Source organism: Hylobates moloch, unplaced genomic scaffold (genome assembly GCF_009828535.3).
Source record: "Hylobates moloch isolate HMO894 unplaced genomic scaffold, HMol_V3 SCAFFOLD_9, whole genome shotgun sequence".
NCBI classification, from domain to species: domain Eukaryota; kingdom Metazoa; phylum Chordata; class Mammalia; order Primates; family Hylobatidae; genus Hylobates; species Hylobates moloch.
In genome coordinates, this window is record NW_026652284.1 from 27,328,777 (window position 1) to 27,350,899 (window position 22,123).

Here is a 22,123-nt window from a genome sequence, read left to right on the forward strand (position 1 = left end):
CCAAAGTACTGGGATTATAGACATGAGCCACAGTGCCCAGCCAACAGGAAACTTTTAGGCTTAAGTTTTCCTTTGCACTTTTATATGTTTTCAAAATGTTTTGTAATAAGCATAATGTTACCTTTAAAATTAGAATCTATTTTAAAAGCTAATACAAATTTTGAAAGGTTAAATAAGCTAGGACTAAGTGACTTTTTCAGACATCCCTAGGTTACAAATCCTTGACTATTCCTCTATGGCAGGCAGCTTAGCAGTCTACTTCTGGGGTCCCTTGGAAAAATAAAGCTGGATAGGCCAAAATTTTGGTCATCTACACAAGGGAAGGCTGAGAAAGCAGTGCCCAAATAGCTGGATGACTTTGGTCCTAGTTTCCACTCAACATTGTGCTGACCTGGACTTGGCTCGAACTGGCCATGGGACTCAGTCACTTGATGGTCCTCCTAGCTAAAGACCTGGAGAGCTCCGGTGAGCTGGACCTGCAGGCCCAAGGGACTTACGCTAACTGCCGCAGCAGCTCTGTGGAGCTTTTCCCACCAACACAGTTGAGAGCAAGCCGTGGCTGGGGCATGTCCTGGAAAACAACAGAAGTGCAGTGAGAGAGCATCCCCGCTCTACATATGGGGTCTGAAGCTTGCCCAAGTGCTGTGTTAAAAGGAGGGAGTCAATGAGATGTTTATGCCTTTGTTTGTGTGCACGCACGCGTGTGTGTGTGTGTTTCTGCCTTTGAACTCACCTTTTTCTCTGCTTAGGAAGGGTCTTTTCTTTCTTTTTTCAAGACAGGGTCTTGCTCTGTTACCCAGGCTGGAGTGCAGTGGTGCAATCATGGCTCACTGTTACCTCACCCTCCTGGGCTCAAGCAATCCTCCCACCTCAGCCTCCCAAGTAGCTGGGACTGCAGATGAGTATCATGATGCCCAGATAATTAAAAAAATTTTTTTTTTTGTAGAGATAGAGGTCTCACTGTGTTGCTCAGGCTAGTCTCAAACTCTCAGACTCAAGCAATCTGCCTGCCTTGGCCTCCTGAAGTGTTGGGATTACAGGCGTGAGCCACCTCATCCGGCCAAGAAGGGCCTTTTCTGTAGCAACTTAATCCTGTTGTCCATTTTAGGACCTGGCAGAAGTCATCTTCTCTGGGAAAGAATAGGCAAAGGGCATCTGCGTGCAGTTTGGTGGGTTTCAGCTCCCTGGGTGCCCCCCTTTTCAGTCCTTTGACTCAGCTGATATTATATATGCTGATCTACTGCTTCAGAAATGTTCGCAAGAGACGCATGCCCTCGAGTGTGTGTCTTTGGTTCCTGCAGATGGTTCAGTGAAAAGGGGCTGAGGGTCTGGTCACTTACTAGGCATGTTGTGGGGTGGAGGTTCTGGAAGGTTAAGAGGCTTTGAGTTCAGAGAGACTGAGGCCAGCTCTGACTCTCCCCCTTATAAACTATATGATTTTAGTTAAGCATTTCCTCTTTTCTGAGTCTTGGTTTCCTAATCTGTAAAACAGATAACAGTTCCTTTGAAGAGCTTTTGTGGAAATTACCAGATAAAATGTAAGGCAGGTAGGTGGGAAAGGTTACTTCTTTTCTTTCTCTTTCTATGTCTCTGTTTCCTCAGGTCCTCTCCTGCCAGTTCTAAGAGTTACATGTGGGCTGATGCGGCCCACCACGAATGTTTAAACTGCAAGTCATACTGGGTTTCCTAAACTCTATCTGTTTCTTGTGCCTCCCTTCCAGCATCTGGGCACTTAATGCATGCTGCCTGCCGCCTGGCTAGGGGGAATGGGCTTTAACCAACCAAGAAGAGGCAAAGGGAGGTTTCCAGAGAGGAACAATGGGGCCAGTCCCCAGCTTCTCTGATGCATGTCAACTTTCTTCAGGGAGATGTGCGTGGACTGGAGGGGCAATGTCCCTCTTCCTAGGTACCTTAAAGAAGTTTTTCATTTCGGGCCTTCTTAGCTCTTCTTCTGTGATGACATGCTCAGCCCCCAGACTCTTCAGTCTGTCACTCAGCTTCTGGATATCAGGTCTGGAAACCAAACATAGGTCCCTGGTCACATCTGCCAACTTTTTCCACCAAAGTCCCCCAGGACCTCTCTGCCACAGCTGGGAGAACCCGTGCTTCTTTTTGCAGGAAGCTGGGATTAGGTTTAAGCCAGGCTTGAGCAGGGACCAGCCACCTAATTTCATCCAGTTTCAACAGCCCTTGACTGTCTCCTCACTGGAAACGGAGTGAGACTGGGTGGTTTTCACAGGCCCTGACAGCTCAATAGTGCTAGAAGCCATCTGTGCCCAGGGAGAAGTCACCTAACTTCCTGATTTCTTCTACTGCAAGGACAAACTCCACTCCCCCGCCCCGCCCTTTTCAAGTGGTTCTTCAGAGTGTTGGACATACACAGTCTAGCCCAGGAGTGGCTCTGGGTCTCTCTGGTTAAGGCAAATGGAATGATTTTTGCGAGTACAATTGAGGAACTGAAGCTGGTTTCAATTATACTGAGTGGGCTTCCATGACAGCCACAGCCACATTCACGGACAGTGAGGCCTAGAGAAACTGGACGATATGGAAAGAGAATAAGTGAGGAAACCGAGTCTGTTACTGACTTGCTGTGTCTTCCAGGGCAAGCTGCTCCCTGAAACTTCAGTTTCCTCATCTGTAAAAGACAGATGACAAACCTGCCCCTGTCTCCTTCACGTCTGTATTTAGTGCACTTCCAAGTACCACACAAAAGCAAGGGTAAAGGGGCCTTGGGTTAGACAGTTCACACAAAGAATAATACAGCTCAAAACATTCCCAAATATCAACTGGGGTTTTGAAAACATGAGGTTATCACAAGCCAAGAGTCTCAGCAAGTCTTAGCTGTTCAGTAAGGGCAGTCTCCACCTCCTTCCTGCCCTCTCTTGACATGTCAGATTCACTCATCCTCTCGCCAAAAGCCAGCTGGACTTCATTTCTTAGGGCTGACTCATCTGTTTCAGCCGCCAACTGTCAGTGACGCCTAAGGCCGGTTTATGCTTATGCAGGGGCGCCCTCTGGTGGACAACTGGGCACCGCAGGGATGGGAGGTGGGAAAGACCCAAGTCACGGTCCGGGATGAAGCCGCCTCCCCCACGCACCTGTCTCGGACCACATTGATGGTTCTTAGGCCCAGGGCTGCGGCGATCTGGATGACCGCTTGTCCCACGCCGCTGTTGGATGCATTCTGGATGACAGAATCCCCTGTGGAGCCAGGAAGTGAACCAAATCAAGCCCTGTATAGATCTGCAATAGGTCAAAGGCTCCAAGCCGGGGGTCCTTCTGTAGGCAAGGGAGTCCTCAGGCTCAACAGGGACCCAGGACCTGGCTGCTGAGTGTTCTCAGATCTTTCACTGTTTCTCACTGTTCTCCTAATGCCTCCTAAACTTCCACAACACTCATGATGCCTCCCAGGACTTGGCAACTCAGCATCTACACTGGATATAATTTAGACCCTGCCCTGCTATGTAAAAGATTTTATAGCCTTCATCATCCTCCCAACTTTTATGTCCTCAAGTCTTTGCTTAGGTTATTTCCTTGGTTTGCAGTGTTTCCCTCCTTCTCTCTTCCTTCCTATTGAAATCCTGTAGATCCTTTGAAGCGCAGCTCAAGTGCAGCCTTCATGAAGCCTTCCTACATTGTTCCCTCTATGTGCTCCCACAGTGCTCTGTGGGCCTCTATATTAATGCACATACCATGGTCTGCCCCATCTTACACTTCATTATATATAGGTCCATTTCTATCAACAGGTTGCAGCTTCTTGAGAGGGAAGGTTCATGCCCTATTCCCCTCTGCAGTGTTTAATAAAGGTGCATTGCCTTGAAATGGGATTAGAGCTGCGCTGGAGAACCCGGCAGCCCCTGAAACAGGGTCCTACAGTTCTGTGGCAAAGCCAAGGTTTAGCTTTGGACCTGGCCATTGGGGAAGGCAGTGTGGCATGCTGGGAAAAATGTGGGCTCTGGAATGAGACGGATCTGGGCATGAGTCTCAGTTTCACCAATGATTGTAACTAAACAGACAGGGCAAGTCATGACCTCTGTGAACTTCAGTTTCCTTCCCTTAAAATATAATCCCAGCTACCAGGGAGGCTGAGGCAGGAGAATTGCTTGAACCCGGGAGGTGGAGGTTGCAATGAGCCAGAGCCAAGATCGCGCCATTGTACTCCAGCCTGGGCGACAGAGTGAGACTCCCTCTAAAAAAAAAAAAAAAAAAAAAAAAAAAATTGCCCCCGATTAGAGCCAAATGCATCGTGTCCGGGAAAGTGCTTTGTTGAATTTGAAATGCGATCTGGTTTTTGAGAGGCGGCAGGGATCTGTCACACAACGGGCTGAAACTAGAGATAGAGGACTTCCTGGAAGACGAATGCCCACTCATCTTCACCAGGGGTCAACGTACAGGTTGTCCCCACTAGTGGACTATGAATCAATTTAGTTGGTTGCAAGCACCTTTTTTTTTTTTTTTTTTTTTTTTTGAGATGGAGTCTTGCTCTGTCACCCAGGCTGGAGTGCAGTGGCCCGATCTCGGCTCACTGCAAGCTCCGCCTCCCGGGTTCACGCCATTCTCCTGCCTCAGCCTCTCCGAGTAGCTGGGACTACAGGCGCCCGCCACCACGCCCGGCTAATTTTTTTGTATTTTTAGTAGAGACGGGGTTTCACTGTGGTCTCGATCTCCTGACCTCGTGATCCGCCCTCCTCGGCCTCCCAAAGTGCTGGGATTACAAGCGTGAGCCACCGCGCCTAGCCTCACCTTTTTTTTTTTAAAGTTAAAATTGAGAAGAGAATAAAAAATAACAGAGTATGTCACACAGTAAGGGTATTTCACGAAACTTTGGTTTCCATTATATATATATTCCTATTTGCATAAACTGATCACATTGTAAAATGTAGTTCTTTTTTTTTTTTTGAGACGGAGTCTCGCTTTGTCTCCCAGGCTGGAGCGCAGTGGCGCAATCTCGGCTCACTGCAAGCTCCGCCTCCCGGGTTCACGCCATTCTCCTGCCTCAGCCTCTCCGAGTAGCTGGGACTACAGGCACCCGCCACCACGCCCGGCTAATTTTTTGTATTTTTAGTAGAGACGGGGTTTCACCGTGGTCTCGATCTCCTGACCTCGTGATCTGCCCACCTCGGCCTCCCAAAGTGCTGGGATTACAAGCGTGAGCCACCGCACCCGGCCGTAAAATGTAATTCTTACCATGTGTCAAGATCCTCAGTTTATTCAACAGTGATCTAGTTCAGGCTGTATCAGCCTTGAGGCAGGAAAAGTGGAGAGGTGCGCAGTGGGTACTTAGGGTGGGCAGCATCGAAATGCCTAGATCTGGTACCACAGCTGCAGCCTAAATGGGAGGTGGCTTTAGGGCATGGGACACAGGCAAACAAAGTGTCTGCTACACTAGGACTCTAGCAAAGGTCCCTGGTCACAGCCACTGGCTTTCTCCACCAAAGGCTCCCGGGAACCATCTGCCATAGTTGCGAGAAACCTGTATTTCTCTTTGTGGGAACTGGCATCGGCTTTCGGCCAGGCCTTGGACAGTGGCTGGGCACCATGTTTCATCACACTCCAACAACTGTGGGCCTCAGTTTCCTCGCTGGCATGAGAGGTCAATTGGGTGAGTTCTACAGCCACTGCAGCTCACGGATGTGCACAGGCAGCCCAGGAGGTTAATGCCCTTAGGGCGACCCTTAAACAATGGGGTGTGAGAATTAGTGGAAAACTGGCCCAGCCTCTCATCATTCAAGGGTTATTTTATTTATTTATTTTTTTGAGATGGAGTCTTGCTCTGTCGCCCAGGCTGGAGCGCAGTGGTACAATCTTGGCTCACTGCAACTTCCGCCTCCTGGGTTCAAGCGATTCTCCTGCCTCAGCCTCCTGAGCAGCTGGGATCACAGGCGCCACCACCACGCCCGGCTAATTTTTGTATTTTTAGTAGAGACGGGTTTTCACCATGTTGGCCAGGCTGGTCTCAAACCCCTGACCTCAAGTGATCTGCCAGCCTCAGCCTCCCAAAGTGCTAGGATTACAGACATAAGCCACCATGCCTGGCCTTAAGGGTTAATTCTGCAGTGGGTTCTATGAGTCTTCAGAGGGCCCCAGCAAGACTGAGCAGGCGGGTGGGGGTGGGTGACTCGTGCCTGTAATCCCAGCACTTTGGGAGGCCAAGGTGGGCGGATCACAAGGTCAGGAGTTAGAGACCAGCCTGGCCAATATGGTGAAACCCCGTTTCTACTAAAAATACAAAAATTAGCCAGGCGTGGTGGCAGGTGCCTTTAGTCCCAGCTACTGGGGAGGCTGAGGCAGGATAATCCCTTGAACCCGGGAGGTGGAGGTTGCAGTGAGCCTGCGCCACTGCACTCCAGTTGGGGTGACAGAGCAAGACTCCGTCTCAAAAAAAAAAACAGCCTGAGCAATAGTTGCCCGCGGCAGTAACCAGGCTTCATGGGCTTTGCCTCCATCTCTGTCTCACTCTCCTCACTCCCCCTCATTTCTTTTTCCCAAACAAACTCTCTGCACCCAGTCCTGGTCTTAGGCTCTGCTTTCAGGGAAACCCAAATAAAAACACTTGGCTCTGTCATTTACTTGCTGGCTGATCTCATGCAAATAGTTTACCTTTCTGGTCCTCAGTTTTCCCATTTATGAAAGGGAAGAAGAATAAAAGCAGTGGACAGTCTCTGCACTGTATGCCCAGCACTGTGTGAAGTGTTATGCTGCAGTGTTTCACCCTCCACATTCTTTATTCTCCATTTTACAGAAGAAAAATCTGATGATTTGAGAGGCGAATTCACAGTCAGGGAAAGGTGAAGCCTGGGGTCAGACCCAGGTTATCTGCCCAGAGCTTGAGCTCTTAACCAATGATGGTACCAACCTCACTGCAATGCTTTGAAGATTTAATGCACTCAATGGGGGTAATGCCTGTCAGGGCACTTCTGTGAACTGGAAAGTGCTATGTAAACGCTGAGTGGAATTATTAACACTAAGTTCAGCATTTTATTGAAAACACAGGGACTGTGTCTATCCTGTCTGGCTTTGTATCCCAGAGCTTAGCCCAGCTCGACACATTTTTGCTGAATGACAGAATTCAATCCCAAGCTCTAGGGAATGTGACCCTGCGGCAGTTTTCGAGAGTGTACTCCTCATGAGGTTTCAGCATGTTTCCTAGGAACCAAGCTAACATCTTTCTAAGTGAAAGTAACAACATTCACCCAGGTGAGAGGCCCATCACCCGCTCAAAACCTCCACCTTGCAAGTTCTCCTGGCCTTGGGGTCAGGATGTGAGTGGCATCCTAGTTGCAAGACCCTGGCCTGCTCCCCTAACCTGCGGGTTCCTACCTGGCTGCAGTTGCTCGAAATCCATCAACATCCTGTAGGCTGTGCAGGGATTGACACCCAGGGTGGCAGCACTCTGAAGAGGGATGTCACTTGGAACTTGGATCAGTGCTTCCTCGCTGAACACAGCCTCGGTCCGCCAGGTTCCTGAGTCAGAGGATGAAGCCAGGATCATAAGGAAGGAGGCCTGTGCATATTCAACCCCAGCTCACCCTCCTTGGCCAGTGAGCATCCAGGATAGTGGGTAGCATCCACTGGAAGCATCCAGGATAGCATCCAGGATGTTTAGAAAAAGAAGAAAATCTGGACGTTCCTCTGAATGTCTGAGTCCTCATGATAATTACGCAAAATAGATTGTTATTCTTTTTAATTTTTTTTTTTTTTTTGACACAGTGTCTTGCTCTGTAGCCCAGGCTGGAGTGCAAGGGCGTGATCTCAGCTCACTGCAACTTCTGCCTCCTGGGTTCAAGTGATTCTCATGCTGCAGCCCCCTGAGTAGCTGGGATTACAGGCATGCACTACCATACATGGCTAATTTATTTATTTTGAGTAGAGACAGGGTTTTGCCTTGTTGGTCAGGCTGGTCTTGAACTCCTGGTCTCAGGTGATTCGCCTGAATCGGCTTCCCAAAGTGCTGGGATTACACACATGAGCCACTGCGCCTGGCCCAAAATAGATAGTTATTCTTATCTTAAACATGTAGTAAAAATGGGGTGTTGTGGCTCACGCCTATAATCTCAGCACTTTGGGAGGCAAGGTGGGAGGACTGCTTGAGGCCAGGAGCTCAAGACCAGCCTGGACAACATAGCGAGAACTTGTCTCTACCAAAAAAAAAAAAAATTAGCTGCCATGATGCCCTGCAGTCCCGGCTTCTCATGAGGCTGAGGTGAGAAGATTGCTTGAGCCCAGTAATTTAAGGACACAGTGAGCTATGACTGCGTGACTGCACTCCAGCCTCGGTGACACAGCAAGACCCTGTCTCAAAAAAACCCAAAAAACGAAAAACAAAAAACAAACCAAAACAAAAAATGCCAAATACCATTGTAAGGGCGATTCAGAGGCTGCTTCTCTGAGTTACCATTAGATTTAGTTAATGTCACCGTGCAGGTAGTTAATGACCTCAAACTGCTGCAATCTAAGGGTGAGACAGTAGTAACGTTACCACCAGGGCAGGAGAAGCTGAGAAAGCCCCCTTTTTCCTACACAGTCCTCATTCTTCTCATCTAGAGCAGGTTGACTCACGTGTTTTGTTTTTTTTTTTACGACGAAGTCTTGCTCTTGTCTCCCAGACTGGAGTGCAATGGCATGATCTTGGCTCACTGCAACCTCTGCCTCCTGGGTTCAAGCGATTCTCCTGCCTCAGCCTCCCAAGTAGCTGGGATTACAGGCACCTGCCACGACGCCCAGCTAATTTTTGTATTTTTAGTAGAGACGGGTTTCACCATGTTGGCCAGGCTGGTCTCGAACTCCTGACCACAGCTGATCTGCCCGCCTCGGCCTCTTAGAATACGGGGATTACAGGCGTGAGCCACCGAGCCTGGCCTGACTCAGGTGGTTTTAGGGAAGAAAGCATAAAAGTAGAAGTCAAGAGCACAGATGCCAAACCTGGTTTTGCTATTCTGCTGGTTTGAGAAAATTCCTGTCACTGAGTTTCAGTTACTCTAATGTGTAAACGGCACAGGCAAGAACAGCCTGACTCGCCTCCTCCAGGAGCTACCGTAGGAATCAAATGAGATAAGGAAATGAAAAATTCTATAACCTTGAAAGAAATGATTCTCAACTTCCAGCCCACATTCCAGTTCCAGACAAAAGAATTCTAGAATGTCAGTACTGAGAAGGCCCTTATGGAGCATCCGCTTTGAATGCCTCATGCAACAGGGGAGGAAATGAGGAAGTGACTTGCCCAGAGCCCCCTGGCTTATCTAGGCAGAGTTGGAGCTGGAACCTGGGTATCTGGGCTGCCTCCTTCCATCTACAGATATTTATCTTGCACCCAGGCACTTGAACAACACAGACAGTTTCCTTAATTTCATTCTAGTGGAGTTGAACAGGTGAAAAAAAGCAGATATGATAATGATAAATTATAAAGAGACAGTAACATCAAGAGAATTACTTTAGATGGGAGTCAAGGATACTTCTCTGAGGAGGTGACAGGCTAAGAGTGAAAGGATAGAGGTGCTACCCACTCAGAGCACACAAAGAACATCTTAGGTAGGGGACGCAGCAGATGCAGAGATGCTGCAGCAGGACAGACACGGGACTGGGATGGGATGCTGCTGCACCGCAGGGTGGAGAGTGATGGGAAGAGTGGCTTGAGACATGGCTGGCCTGGCTGATGCAGCAGGGGCCGGGCAGGTGATATTAGACTTTCGGAATTCTGACCCACAGTAACCATGAGTTCCACTGTGAGTTCGTACATATACATACATGAATATACATGTAGCATAAGCCTGTGTTTTATAGAATACTTACCCTTACTATATGTGAGATACTCTGCTATTTTTTATTCTTTTCTCTCAACTTTAATTTTAAAAAGTGCTATTTGCAACTCACTAGACTGATTTCTCGAATGGGTCACAACCTGTGGGATGAGAACATGACCTCAGCGCCGTGCTATGGAGAAGCTGATCTTGTTTTAGTGAAGGAGTGAGTGGGAAGCCTGTAACAAGCTTTAAGAGGAGACTGAGAGGATCCGACGTATGCTTTAAGATCACTTCATTGCTGGGTAAAGACTGTGGCGTGGGGAGGGGCAGCGTGGAAGCCAGAGGTCTTTGTGGGGGTCGAGGTATGAGATGATGGCTGCCTAGACTGGGACTTTGGCCATGGGGATGAGGAACAGAAGATGGATTCGAGTTCTGTTTTAAAGACAGAATCAGTAGGATTTGGTGAGGACTGTGTGAGGGGTCTGCACTCACACGGGCAGGATCTCGTATGAAGAAGGGGTGAAGAGGGTAGGCTTTGGAGTCAGAGACTCCAGCCTTGGTTCCACAACGTCCTCACTGTGTCACCTTAGGGAAACTGCTTGGAGCCTTGTTGGCTCAGCGTCTGGTCACTGTGGCAGCTCGGGGACTTGGCCTATGCTTCCAAAGCTCTTGGGCGTGCCTGCTCACTATCTAGTTGCTGGGATTCTAATGGTGTCCTGGTCCTATGTGGGTCAGCTGTGGGAAACAGGGGGCAGCCTGGGTAATCACTAACTGTGCTATACGAAACAGGGATGTCAATGTGGGCTTTAGTGACCAAGAACTGGGGACAGGAGGCAGGAACACATTTTTTTTTTTTTTTGAGACAGAGTCTCACTTTGTCGCTCAGGCCGGAGTGCAGGGGCACGATCTCAGCTCACTGCAAGCTCCGCCTCCAAGGCTCACGCCATTCTCCTGCCTCAGCCTCCTGAGTAGCTGGGACTACAGGGGCCCGCCACCACGCCCAGCTAATTTTTTTGTATTTTTTAGTAGAGATGGGGTTTCACTGTGTTAGCCAGGATGGTCTTGATCTCCTGCCCTTGTGATCCGCCCATCTTCGCCTCCCAAAGTGCTGGGATTATAGGCGTGAGTCACTGCACCCGGCCCAGGAACACTTTTTAGAGAAGGCCGTGTCAATCCTAGAGTAGGTCTACGGCTGAGAAAATAAGAGACTGAAAAGGCGAGGATTCCTCTGGAATCCAGGAAGTGCCCCAGCATCCTGTGGGCTTCCCCTGGACTGGCCTTCACATCATTGTTCCCATTCATCTCAGTTAACACTTACTGCACTCTACCGTGCACCAAATGCCTAGTGCAGGGCTTTCTATGTATGAAATCCAGGGCATTTTCTAATTCCCCTTATGGCAAGACAATGGAAAGCCAACCCTTGATATGGATTTCTGGGGCTTAGCAGTCCCTAATCCTCTTCTCAAGAGACTCTGGGTGGGAGGGAGGCAGCACTCGTGCTCAGAGACAAGGGCTTTCAGGGTTTCAAGTAGAACTCTTAGGCTTGAAGTTGGAGAGACCTGCTTAAAAACCCTGGCTCTGCCACTCACTAGTGTGCGACTTTGAATGATCACTTCACCTTTTTTGAGTTTCCATTTCTCTAATCTGTGAAATGCAGAGAGTAACACTTATGTCATAGTGTGAAGATTAAACTAAAGACATCTGTACAGAGACTATCACTATGCCTAGTACACAGTGGGTGTATTACACACATTGTTTTCCTTTAATGATGCTAATTCCCATACCTTAGCTCCGAGGATTCCCAATTCCTCACTCATATGCAACTGACCCTTAACCATCTCCATTATTGAACTTGGGGGTCAGCAAACTGTGGCCTGTGGGCTATATCTGCCTCACCACTTGTTTTTGTAAATAAAGTGTTTTTTTGTTTTGTTTTGAGACAAGAGTCTTACTCTGTTGCCCAGGTTGGAGTGTGGCTTACTGCAACCTCTGCTTCCTGGTCTCCGGCCTCCCATGTCAGCCTCCCCAGTGGCTGGCACTACAGGTGTACGCTGCCACACTTGGCTAATTTTTTGTAGAGATGGACGTTCATCAAGTTGCCCAGGCCATTCTTGAACTCTTGGACTCAAGCGATCTGCCCGCCTCGGCCTCCCATGCTGGGATTACAGGCATGAGCCACCATGCCCATTCCTGTAAATAAAGTTTTATTGGAACACAGCCATGTTCACTCAATTGTTTATATATTGCCTGTGGCTGTTTACGATAGTAGAGTTGGCTAGTCACAAAGATGGTATAGCCTACAAAGCCTAAAATATTTACTATTTGGCCCTTTAAGATAAAAGTTTGCCAACTCCTGATCTAATGCATACAGAAATTTGGCATTTGCAAAGATCATTGCATATATTCTCAGTTGAGTACTGCTGAGACATGCTAGGCAGTGACTATTAGTCCCATTTTTGAGATGAAAAAACTGAGGCTCAAAGTAGCTGTGACTTAAATCAGGTCATACAGTGGAGCTGGAAAGAGAACTTGCCCCTGATTCCAAAGCCAGTGCACTTTCTAAGGCTCTGTGCTTCCTCAGGAAGGTTTTGCATATTTCCCAAGGAGAAAGTCAGTTGGCAAAGATCTATCCCCACCATCTGGTCTAGTCTCCCCTGGGATTGGCTGCATGTGGGAAAAGGCTGGCTATGGGCTTAGCAACAGCTGGGCAGCTCAGAACCATGAAAAATGACCAAGCTGTGGCCAGCTAAGAACTTACGTGTTTAATAGTTGCCACTCTTACTAAATGGCAGTCTTCACGAGAAGAAAGACCATGTCTGTTCACTGCTGTGTCCTCGAGCCCAGCATGCTGCAGATGCTCAAAAAATGTTTACTGAATACCCTGAGTTAATTGCAGTCCTCCCAATTATAAAATCCTCATCCTCTCCGGCTGGCACCTTGCTTAAAAGACTCACCTGTTGGCCGGGCGCAGTGGCTCAACGCCTGTAATCCCAGCATTTTGGGAGGCGGAGGCGGGCAGATCACCTGAGGTCAGGAGTTCAAGACCAGCCTGGCCAACAAGACGAAACCCCGTCTCTACTAAAAGTACAAAAATTAGCCAGGTGTGGTGGTGGGCGCCTGTAGTCCCAGCTACTCGGGAGGCTGAGGCAGGAGAATTGCTTGAACCCACGAGGTGGAGGTTGCAGGGTGCAGTGAGCCGAGATTGCACCAGCCTGGGCAACAGAGCGAGACTCTGTCTCAAAAGAAAAACAAAACAAAACAAAAGAATCACCTTTTCTCCAGGGAAGAATCCCTGTTCTGGGTACCCCACCACCACATGTACAATTACCCATACACCTGGCAGACATCCTTTATTGTTCTCTTCTCCAAACTGAAAGTATTGCCAAGTCCTGTTACTTTAGCTCTTGACTCCATGCCCTCTTCTCCAGCCCTATGGCACTGTCTCATTCAGACCCTCACACTTCATCATCTGAAGCCTGACTTGTTTGCCCACCTCCTCACTGGCTTTCTGCCTCCACCCTCTGCCTTTCCAGACCAATGGTTTCCAGACAATTCTCTGCATTGCACAAATCCTATCAAATCATTCCTCTACTTAACTCTCTGTTGGTACCCCTCGCACTGTGGATGTAGGCCCGCCGGGACCCAGTCCCAGCCCACCTTTCCAGCTCCATCTCACTTCTCTCCCACTCGCACCCATGAGCCAGCCACCCTGAGCTAATTGCAGTTCCCCACCAGTGCTGTGCCTTCTCTCATCACTTACATTCACACACGCTGTACTCTGTGCCTGGGAAGCCCCTGCTCACCTAGCCCACTGCCTGCGCTTCCAGCAGCTCTTCCAGACTGAGTTCAAGCATCACTTCTCTGGGAAGCCTTTCTTAAGGCTTTCCAAGATAGAGGACTCTTGTCTTTGTGTCAATCCTGTGATTATAGCACTTGTAATACTGTATTGTATTAAGTGTTGTTTTTCCATTCCTGGGCCTCCCACTGCCAGCCAAGAGCACTCTGAGGGCAGGAACTGTCTGCTCACCTTGATAGGACCTTCACTCAGCACGGGGGCTGGCCCGAAGCACTGGCACCAGGATCCAGTGAATCCTTGCAGCTCTCAATTTGTTCAAATGGCTGAGCTCCTTCACCACCAGGTGGGTGTAGGAGACGGTGGAGCCATTCTTGGCAGCCTTCCTGATCTCAGAGAAGCAAAGAGCTTGTAGTAGACTCCTATTACTGTTTTTTTTTTTCCTGCCTAGTATCTTTTTCTTTCTACAAGTGCTCCTTCCTAATCTCTGGGGCTGTCAACCACAAGGCCCCACCTTCTGTACCACAGAGGAGGGTGAGAGACTCAATCAGAGCAACCGGAGTGGCCCTACCCCACCCCAGGGGACTGGTTCAGGGATGGGCAAGGCCCATTCAGGCCCTTCTGGGGGATGGATATGGTTGTGCTGGACATGATTGTGGAGGATATGCTCATTTGTTTGTTTTTAGGGTGATATGAACCTCAGACTGCTGGTGGCCATCTATGAGAGGTATGTATCAGAGTGGATCTGAATTCTAACTCCATCACTTTTGGCTGGGTGACCTTGGATGAACTGCTTAACAGTTTACAGTTTTCTGCTGCATTTACTGTTATATCACCTGAAAAGTGGGAATGATGAAGTATCCACCTCATGTTGTGGGAACAATTGAGTTAATATACATGAAGTGCTTAGAGCAGTGCCTGGCACAAAGAGAGTGGCCAATATTTGTTGGTTTGATTATATCAATATGTAGGGAGATCTCATCTGAGAACAAGTGAGAGACACAACTCTGATAGTACTGGGGTTCCTGGATCTAGCTGAACCCGAAGCTTTCAATCCGTTACACTACTCAGTTCCACAAATCAATTAACTTTTTTTTTTTTTTTTTGAGATGGAGTCTTACTCTGTTGCCCAGGTTGGAGAGCAGTGGCACAATCTCGGTTCACTGTAACCTCTGCCTCCTGGGATCAAGTGATTCTCCTGCTTCAACTTCCTGAGTAGCTGGGACTACAGGTGCATGCCACCACGCCTGGCTAATTTTTTATTTTTAGTAGAGACAGGGTTTTACTATGTTGGCCAGGCTGGTCTCGAACTCCTGACCTCAGGTGATCTGCCTGCCCCGGCCTCCCAAAGTGCTGGGATTACAGGCATGAGCCACTGCGCCTGGCCTTATTTTTTTTTTGGAGATGGAGTCTCGCTCTGTTGCCCAGGCTGGAGTGCAGTGGTGTGATCTCGGCTCACTGCAGCCTCTGCCTACTGAGTTCAAGAGATTGTCCTGCCTCAGTCTCCCGAGTAGCTGCGACTACAGATGTGTGCCACCACACCCGGCTAATTTTTGTATTTTTATTAGAGACGGGGTTTCACCATGTTGGCCAGGCTAGTCTCGAACTCCTGACCTCAGGTGATTCACCCACCTCAGCCTCCCAAAGTGCTGGGATTACAGGTGTGAGCCACCATGCCCAGCCCCAACTTCTTTTTTTTTTTTTTTGAGACGGAGTCTTGCTCTGTCGCCCAGAGACTGGAGTGCAGTGGTGCAATCTCGGCTCACTGCAAGCTCCGCCTCCTGGGTTCATGCCATTCTCCTGCCTCAGCCTCCCGAGTAGCTGGGACTACAGGTGCCTGCCACCACGCCCGGCTATTTTTTTGTATTTTTAGTAGAGATGGGGTTTCACCGTGTTATCCAGGATGGTCTCGATCTCCTGACCTTGTGATCCGCCCGCCTTGGCCTCCCAAAGTGCTGGGATTACAGGCGTGAGCCACTGGGCCCGGCCCCAACTTCTTTTTTTAAAGCAAGTTTGAGCTGGGTCACTGTAAGTTACAACCCAGAAGATCATAACACTGGTGTGTAGTGGGAACCCAGGAGAAAGAATCCAGTGGGCACTCTCATTTTGCTGTTTGAGTTTGGGCCAGGACTTTACTTCTGAAGCTTCAGTTTATGTCCAATGGATGGATAATACCTGCCCTGCTTCCCTTTTGTAGCTGCTGTGAGGATGTATGTGTATAACAGATATGCCTTGAAAACTGTTAAGTGCTAAAAAACAAAACTCACCTATGACTCCTTATAATATATCAAAGAAAACCCTACTCATTAGCTTGGCTTGGGCAGGGCCTTACCCCATGTGGACCCAAGCTATCTTTTTTTATAAAAATAGAGACAGGGTCTCACTCTGTTGCCCAGGCTGGAGTGCAATGGTGCGATCATAGCTCACTGTAGCCTGGAACTCCTGGGCTCATGTGATTGAACCTGCCTTTTTGGCCTTCTTTCTCACTTGTGCAATCTTCTCCCATATGCAAACCCTCTCCTGAGGCTACATTGGATTTTCCACCATTTCCCAATCTCACCTTTGTGTCTTTGCTCATTTTACGTCCTCCATATGAAATGACTTTTGGCTCATCTCCATGTATAAACAAAATTCAGGCTGGGCACAGTGGCTCACGCCTGTAATCCCAGCACTTTGGGAGGCTGAGGTGGTAGGTCACTTGAGGTCAGGAGTTCGAGACCAGCCTGGTCTACATGATAAAACCCCCTCTCAGGCCAGGCACGGTGGCTCACGCTTGTAATCCCAGCACTTTGGGAGGCCGAGGCGGGCGGATCACGAGGTTAGGAGATCGAGACCACGGTGAAACCCCGTCTCTACTAAAAATAGAAAAAATTAGCCGGGCGTGGTGGCGGGCGCCTGTAGTCCCAGCTACTCGGAGAGGCTGAGGCAGGAGAATGGCGTGAACCCGGGAGGCGGAGCTTGCAGTGAGCCGAGATCGCGCCACTGCACTCCAGCCTGGGCGACAGAGCAAGACTCTGTCTCAAAAAAAAAAAAAACCCCTCTCCACTAAAAATACAAAAATTTATCGGGCATGGTGGTGTGCACCTGTAATCCCAGCTACTCGGGAGGCTGAGGCAAGAGAATCGCTTGAACCTGGGAGGTGGAGGTTGCAGCGAGCCGAGATTGCACCACTGCACTCCAGCATAGGTGACAAAGTGAGACTCTGTCTCAAAAAAAAACAAAACAAGGCCAAGCGTGGTGGCTCACACCTGTAGTCCCAGCATTTTGGGAGGCTGAGGCAGGCGGATCCCTGAGGTCAGAAGTTTGAGACCCAGCCTGGCCAACATGGTGAAACCCCATCTCTACTAAAAATACAAAAATTAGCTGGGTGTGGTGGGCACCTGTAATCCCAGCTACTTGGGAGGCTGAGGCAGAAGAATCACTTGAACCAGGGAGGCAGAGGTTGTGGTGAGCCGAGATCACGCCATTGCACTCCAGCCTGGGCAATAAGAGCAAAACTCCATCTCAAAATAAATAAATAAATAAATAAACCCTGCATTACCCAGGTACACTGAGCCAATCAGTGGATGTCGAAGAGTGGGTGAAATAGGATCTGGAAGAACAAATAGGCAGCTGACACCTGGAGAAACTCACCCAAACCAGCATTTGCTGGAATCACCCAGTCTCCTGGCTTCAGCCTGGTCACATTGCTGCCCACTGCTACCACCTGTGCAACACCTTCGTTCCCTCCAACAGCAGGCAGTTCGGGAAGGAGGCCGTAGTTTCCTGAGGGAGAAGAGCATTGAAGGGTCAACCAGTGACATTTGGGCAGTGAAAGAGCATGGACTTGAGTCCACGCCATCCTAGGCCTGATCTGGGCTCTGCTTTGGACTGTCTGCCTAACCAACCTCTGAGCCTTAGCTTGCTTGTCTGTATAGGGGGACAATATTCTTTAGCGTTCATGTTTATTATGAAGATCAGATAACATATGAAATGAAACCAGCATGTCGCAGGCACTTCACAATGCTTAGTTTACTCCCCACTGCAATCTTCTTCTCAAAAAGCCTCACATTCCAGAAAAGGGAGGCCAGACAAGGCTGACACAGCCTGCAGGCGGCTCATCTGGAGAACAGCTGCTGCTAATCACAGGCATTTCACACCCACACCTGAGGAGGAATGAAAACGAGGTGGCAGCTGAACAAAAAAGCCAATTAACATAAGCCACAGAAACCAAGGTTACCTTGGATCATATTTATGTCAGATGGATTGATAGGGGCCGCCAGCATCTTCACACGGACATCTGATCCTCCCACAGCAGCTCGGTCCAGGTTCTTGAGTCTAAGCACAAAGCCAAACGGAGATGTTCATATCATCCAGGCTAGATTGGGTGTTTCACTCAAATCATCTCCCCAAAGTAGGTCAGGCAACATTTCTGAGCTGCCATGTGTGCCCAGGAATTACGGTTCTGTTATAAAAGAGAGGTACCATAAGAGGTACCATAATACGGTTCTGTTATAAAAAGGAGGCTGGGCGTGGTGGCTCACGCCTGTAATCCCAGCATTTCAGAAGGCCAAGACAGGCAGATCACCTGAGGTCAGGAGTTCAAGACCAGCCTGGCCAACATGGCAAAAACCTGTCTCTACTAAAATACAAAAATTAGCTGGGCGTGGTGGTGGGCACCTGTAATCCCAGCTACTTGGGTGGCTGAGGCAGAAGAATTGCTTGAACGTGGGAGGCAGAGGTTGTAGTGAGCCGATATTGTGCCATCCAGCCTGGGTGAGAAAGCGACTTTGTCTCAAAAAAAAAAAAAAAAAAAAAAGAAATCAACATAGGATACAGGTTGACTCTCATTAACTGCAAGTCGAAAATCCACAGTGTTTTGTTTTTTTTTAAGACAGAGTCTCACTGTGTCGCCCAGGCTGGAGTGTAATGGCACAATCTTGGCTGACTGCAACCTCTGCCTCCCAGGTTCAAGCAATTCTCCTGCCTCAGCCTCCTGAGTAGCTGGGACTACAGGTGCCTGCCACCATGCCCAGCTAATTTTTTTTTTTTTTTTAGTAGAGACGGGGTTTCGCTATGTTGGCCAGGCTGGTCTTGAACTCCTGACCTCGTGATCCGCCTGCCTCGGCCTCCTAAAGTGCTGGGATTACAGGCGTGAGCCACTGCGCCCGGCCTTTCAACCCCACTGCCCACTCTGGGACAGGAAACCTCTGCTGGCCTAGATGAGCCCTGTGTTTCCCAAAACTCGCTTGGTTCTAAGAATTACCTGGTATGCTCATGGATATAAATTACCAGGCCCACCTCCGATCTGAGCCAGAATCTCCAGATGAGGGCACCCGCAGTAGTTCTTACCAACAGGCATATCTGGGAAATCCCAGGCTAGCTCACATGTCCTCCACCCGTCTGATTTTATTCTTGGTCCTAACATATACCGGGGAGAGGAGATATTTCTGTTAGTTGCAGAGTGTGGGAGTAATGGGGAGATGGCCTATGTAGTTCACAAAGAACTCCCTGGGTGGCCGTGATTCACTCTGAGTGATGTCCTTTCTGGAGGAGAATTCTTGTCTGGCAGAAAGGACCCTGGGTAGGGGGCTGAGGGTCCTGGGTGTAAAGCTCCACCGCAGGATGCCTGGGTCACCATGGGCGAGTTTCTTCTCTGCTCTAGGCTTCTGCTTCTCCATTTGTAAAACAGAGTTGCAGTGGTGGTTTGGGCCTGATCCCCTCTGAGCCTCTTCCATGTGAAGTCAGTGGTAAGTCCCTCTGCTCAGGGTGGGTCTTGGACACCATGGTAGCAACATATTTATCCCACTGACACTTCGCTTAATGGGCAAAACCTGCAAGAAGGCTTTTGAGGGAGGCCAAGTGGCAATGTGCATGTGTTACTTTTGTTATTTCCAAAAAGCTTTTTAAAAAAAGAGCTCTGCCAACCAGATAGTACTGGTCAGTGTACTAGACCTATGGGGCCTGTGACTTTTTAATCACCAGTGACTTTCTTTCTTTCTCCACACCCCTAAGATTTCATGTTTGCAATGCTTCCCTCTGCCCAAATGCATTTATTAAGTAGTAATTCATTTTTACTTACCCAAGACACATATAACTGCCAACAAGAGGTTCTTAGCATTAGGCAACAGTATCACCAAACTAAGCTGATGTAATTCCACCTACTTCCTGCAGAAATCTGACCTTTTAATTATACTGGAGGCTTGATCTTGTGGTAAAAGTGTGATTTATCAAGAAATGTTTTATAATAGCTGGGCGCGGTGGCTCACGCCTGTAATCCCAGCACTTTGGGAGGCTGAGGTGGATGGATCACGAGGTCAGGAGGTCAAGACCAGCCTGGTCAACCTAGTGAAACCCCATCTCTACTAAAAATACAAAAATTATCCAGGTGTGGTGGTGTGTGCCTTGGTCCCAGCTACTCAATTAAGGAATGTATGTATTTACACGTAGCTGGAGGACGGGGAGTCCTTGTCACAGTAATAACTACTGTTTATTCAGTGCTTACCAGTCAGGCACACTGCTAAGTGCTTTACCTGCCAGCTTTCCTATTACAATAGCTCTCATACTACTGTTCTGCTTTTGCAGCTGAGGAACAAAGGCTCTAAGAGGTAAACAACTTGCTCGTGGCCACTACAAAGTAGCAAGTGGCTGACCTGATTTGAACCTGGCAGTGTGATCTAGAGAAGCCAGCAGGTAAGGGGCTGACCCCACACCAAGTAGAGGGCAGTGAAATGAGCACAGGCTGGACCCGCTGCAGTTGCCTTACGGGGAGATGGAGGGAGCGCTAACAGGTGGGCACCAGGCAAGGAGGCATCAGCCCAGATAGTGATGTTTGACTCCCAATGTGCGTATTAAGTCGGCATTCGAAAGAAAAATCCTGCCCAAAGCAAATGGATTTTGGACTAGCTGCTCCTTTATATTGTCCACAGTGCTTCTCTCCTGCATTTTCACAGATCATCAGAGGTTTTCTGTGAGCTGACAAAATCCATGTGTTCAAGCTGTTTAAACACATCTTTTCTGCACATTTTCTATATGTTCTTCCTATAGCCCAGAATGTTTCTTCCACAGTTTCTCTACGAAGTGAGGAATTCAACTCACCCTTCAAGGCCCAGTTCAAAGTTTACTTCCCTTAAGACATCTTTCGACCCTCTTCCTAGTACAGAAAAAAAAAAAAAAAAATCACTTGCTTGGTGTTCCCACTGTACAGAATTATACATCATGCTATTTAAGACTATCTCATATGAGTTTACTAATGTTTAGTTTGTGAAGCCATTTCATACATTTTTGTCAATTGATCAGGACCAGACACAGGTTCACGATCCCTCTTCCACAACTGTTAGGGCTGCGTATTATCCACATACCCACTGGGGGCTGTTGCAGCACCCTGTGATCACACACATGAATGTTTCCAAAGCAAAATGTAGGAATACTCAGGCTAAGTGGGATGAATAAAGACCACATAAAAACCTCATGTTAGATCAGGTTTCCTTCAAATGAGTTACAGAAAAAAACTGTCAGTTTCCAGAACTTTCAGGATTTTGGAACTGCAGATACAAATTTAGACTTGGATTCAGGTCTTTCAGACTCTGAGTTCAGAGCTCTTTTTACTTATCACCTAGTTTTGCAGTCAAAATGTGTGTATATGTGCTGTCTCCTTGTTAGACTTTTAGCTCCCAGAGGGCAGAGAACTTTTAGTCTTAACTCACTGTTGAGCAAACGTCTGGGATCGAACTTTTCTCACTAGTGAGAAAATGTGGCATAAGTGCCAGTCATGACCAGGCACGGTGGCTCACGCCTGTAATCCCAGCACTTTGGGAGGCCAAGGTGGATGGATCAGTTGAGGTCAGGAGTTGGAGATCAGCCTGACCAACATGGCGAAACCCTGTCTCTACTAAAAAAAAAAAAAAAAAAAAAAAAACCAACAAAAATTAGCCGGGCGTGGTGGTGTGCTCCTGTAGTTCCAGCTATTTGGGAGGCTGAGGCAGGAGAACTGCTTGAACCTGGGAGGCGGAGGTTGCAACAAGTGGAGATCATGCCACTGTACTCCAACCTGGGCGACAAAGTGGGACTCCATCTCAAAAGAAAAAAAAAGTGTCACTCATTTAGGAAATCAGACGCAGGGCCCAAACCAAAGGGACTTAGCTATTTGAACTTGCTCTTCCTCGTTTTAGGCTGTTTAGGAAAATAGTCCTGCAGGATGGGCTCACATAAAGGTGGAGATTATCCTTAAGAGCATTCAGTCTAGGCATCTATATCACATGGGCAGTGAGACTGCACTTCTTAAAAATCTAGATGACCATGGTCAAGATGAGAATACAGGTAGATCTCAGTTCATAGATGATGGGCAGAGCACGGATCTGGAGTGAAGCAGGCAGCCCTGGGTTTGAATCCTACCTTGGTCATTTATCAGCTAGATAAACCTCAGAATATTCCTCTGTAAAATAAGACGAGAACTCAGTTCACAGGATTACATGAGTTAATGTATGTAAAGCATTTATGGAAGTACCTACACAGTAGATGCTGAAGAAACGGCAGCTGTTACCCGTTGTAGGAATATCCAAGGAAACCTCTGAAACCATTGCCTGGTTATACCTCTGAAAAGAATCACTGA

At 48.3% G+C, this 22,123-nt stretch overlaps 1 protein-coding gene and 1 long non-coding RNA gene across 11 annotated transcripts in view; one reads left to right on the forward strand and one right to left on the reverse strand.

The window, feature by feature from the left end:
- Positions 1-22,123, reverse strand: part of MECR (mitochondrial trans-2-enoyl-CoA reductase) — a 39,448-nt gene that overhangs the window by 6,899 nt on the left and 10,426 nt on the right. For 2 of the 10 annotated variants that reach the window (XM_032759558.2, XM_032759561.2), the window contains exons 2-8: positions 22,023-22,106; positions 17,753-17,850; positions 17,167-17,298; positions 7,321-7,464; positions 3,099-3,201; positions 1,911-2,013; positions 498-571 (exon numbers count right to left, since the gene is read on the reverse strand). In XM_032759558.2, coding sequence (XP_032615449.1) covers positions 498-571; positions 1,911-2,013; positions 3,099-3,201; positions 7,321-7,464; positions 17,167-17,298; positions 17,753-17,850; positions 22,023-22,106 — 738 coding nt within the window. Of the gene's footprint in view, positions 1-497; positions 572-1,910; positions 2,014-3,098; positions 3,202-7,320; positions 7,465-17,166; positions 17,299-17,752; positions 17,851-20,610; positions 20,666-21,906; positions 21,947-22,018; positions 22,107-22,123 lie in introns of those variants that run through there. The other 8 variants (XR_004370915.2, XM_032759559.2, XM_058443648.1 and 5 more) reach the window with 7 other exon arrangements.
- On the forward strand, positions 9,867-14,248 carry LOC131384158 (uncharacterized). Its single transcript, XR_009214736.1, has 3 exons — positions 9,867-10,042; positions 13,732-13,879; positions 14,220-14,248. It is a non-coding gene; the product is annotated as an uncharacterized LOC131384158 (long non-coding RNA).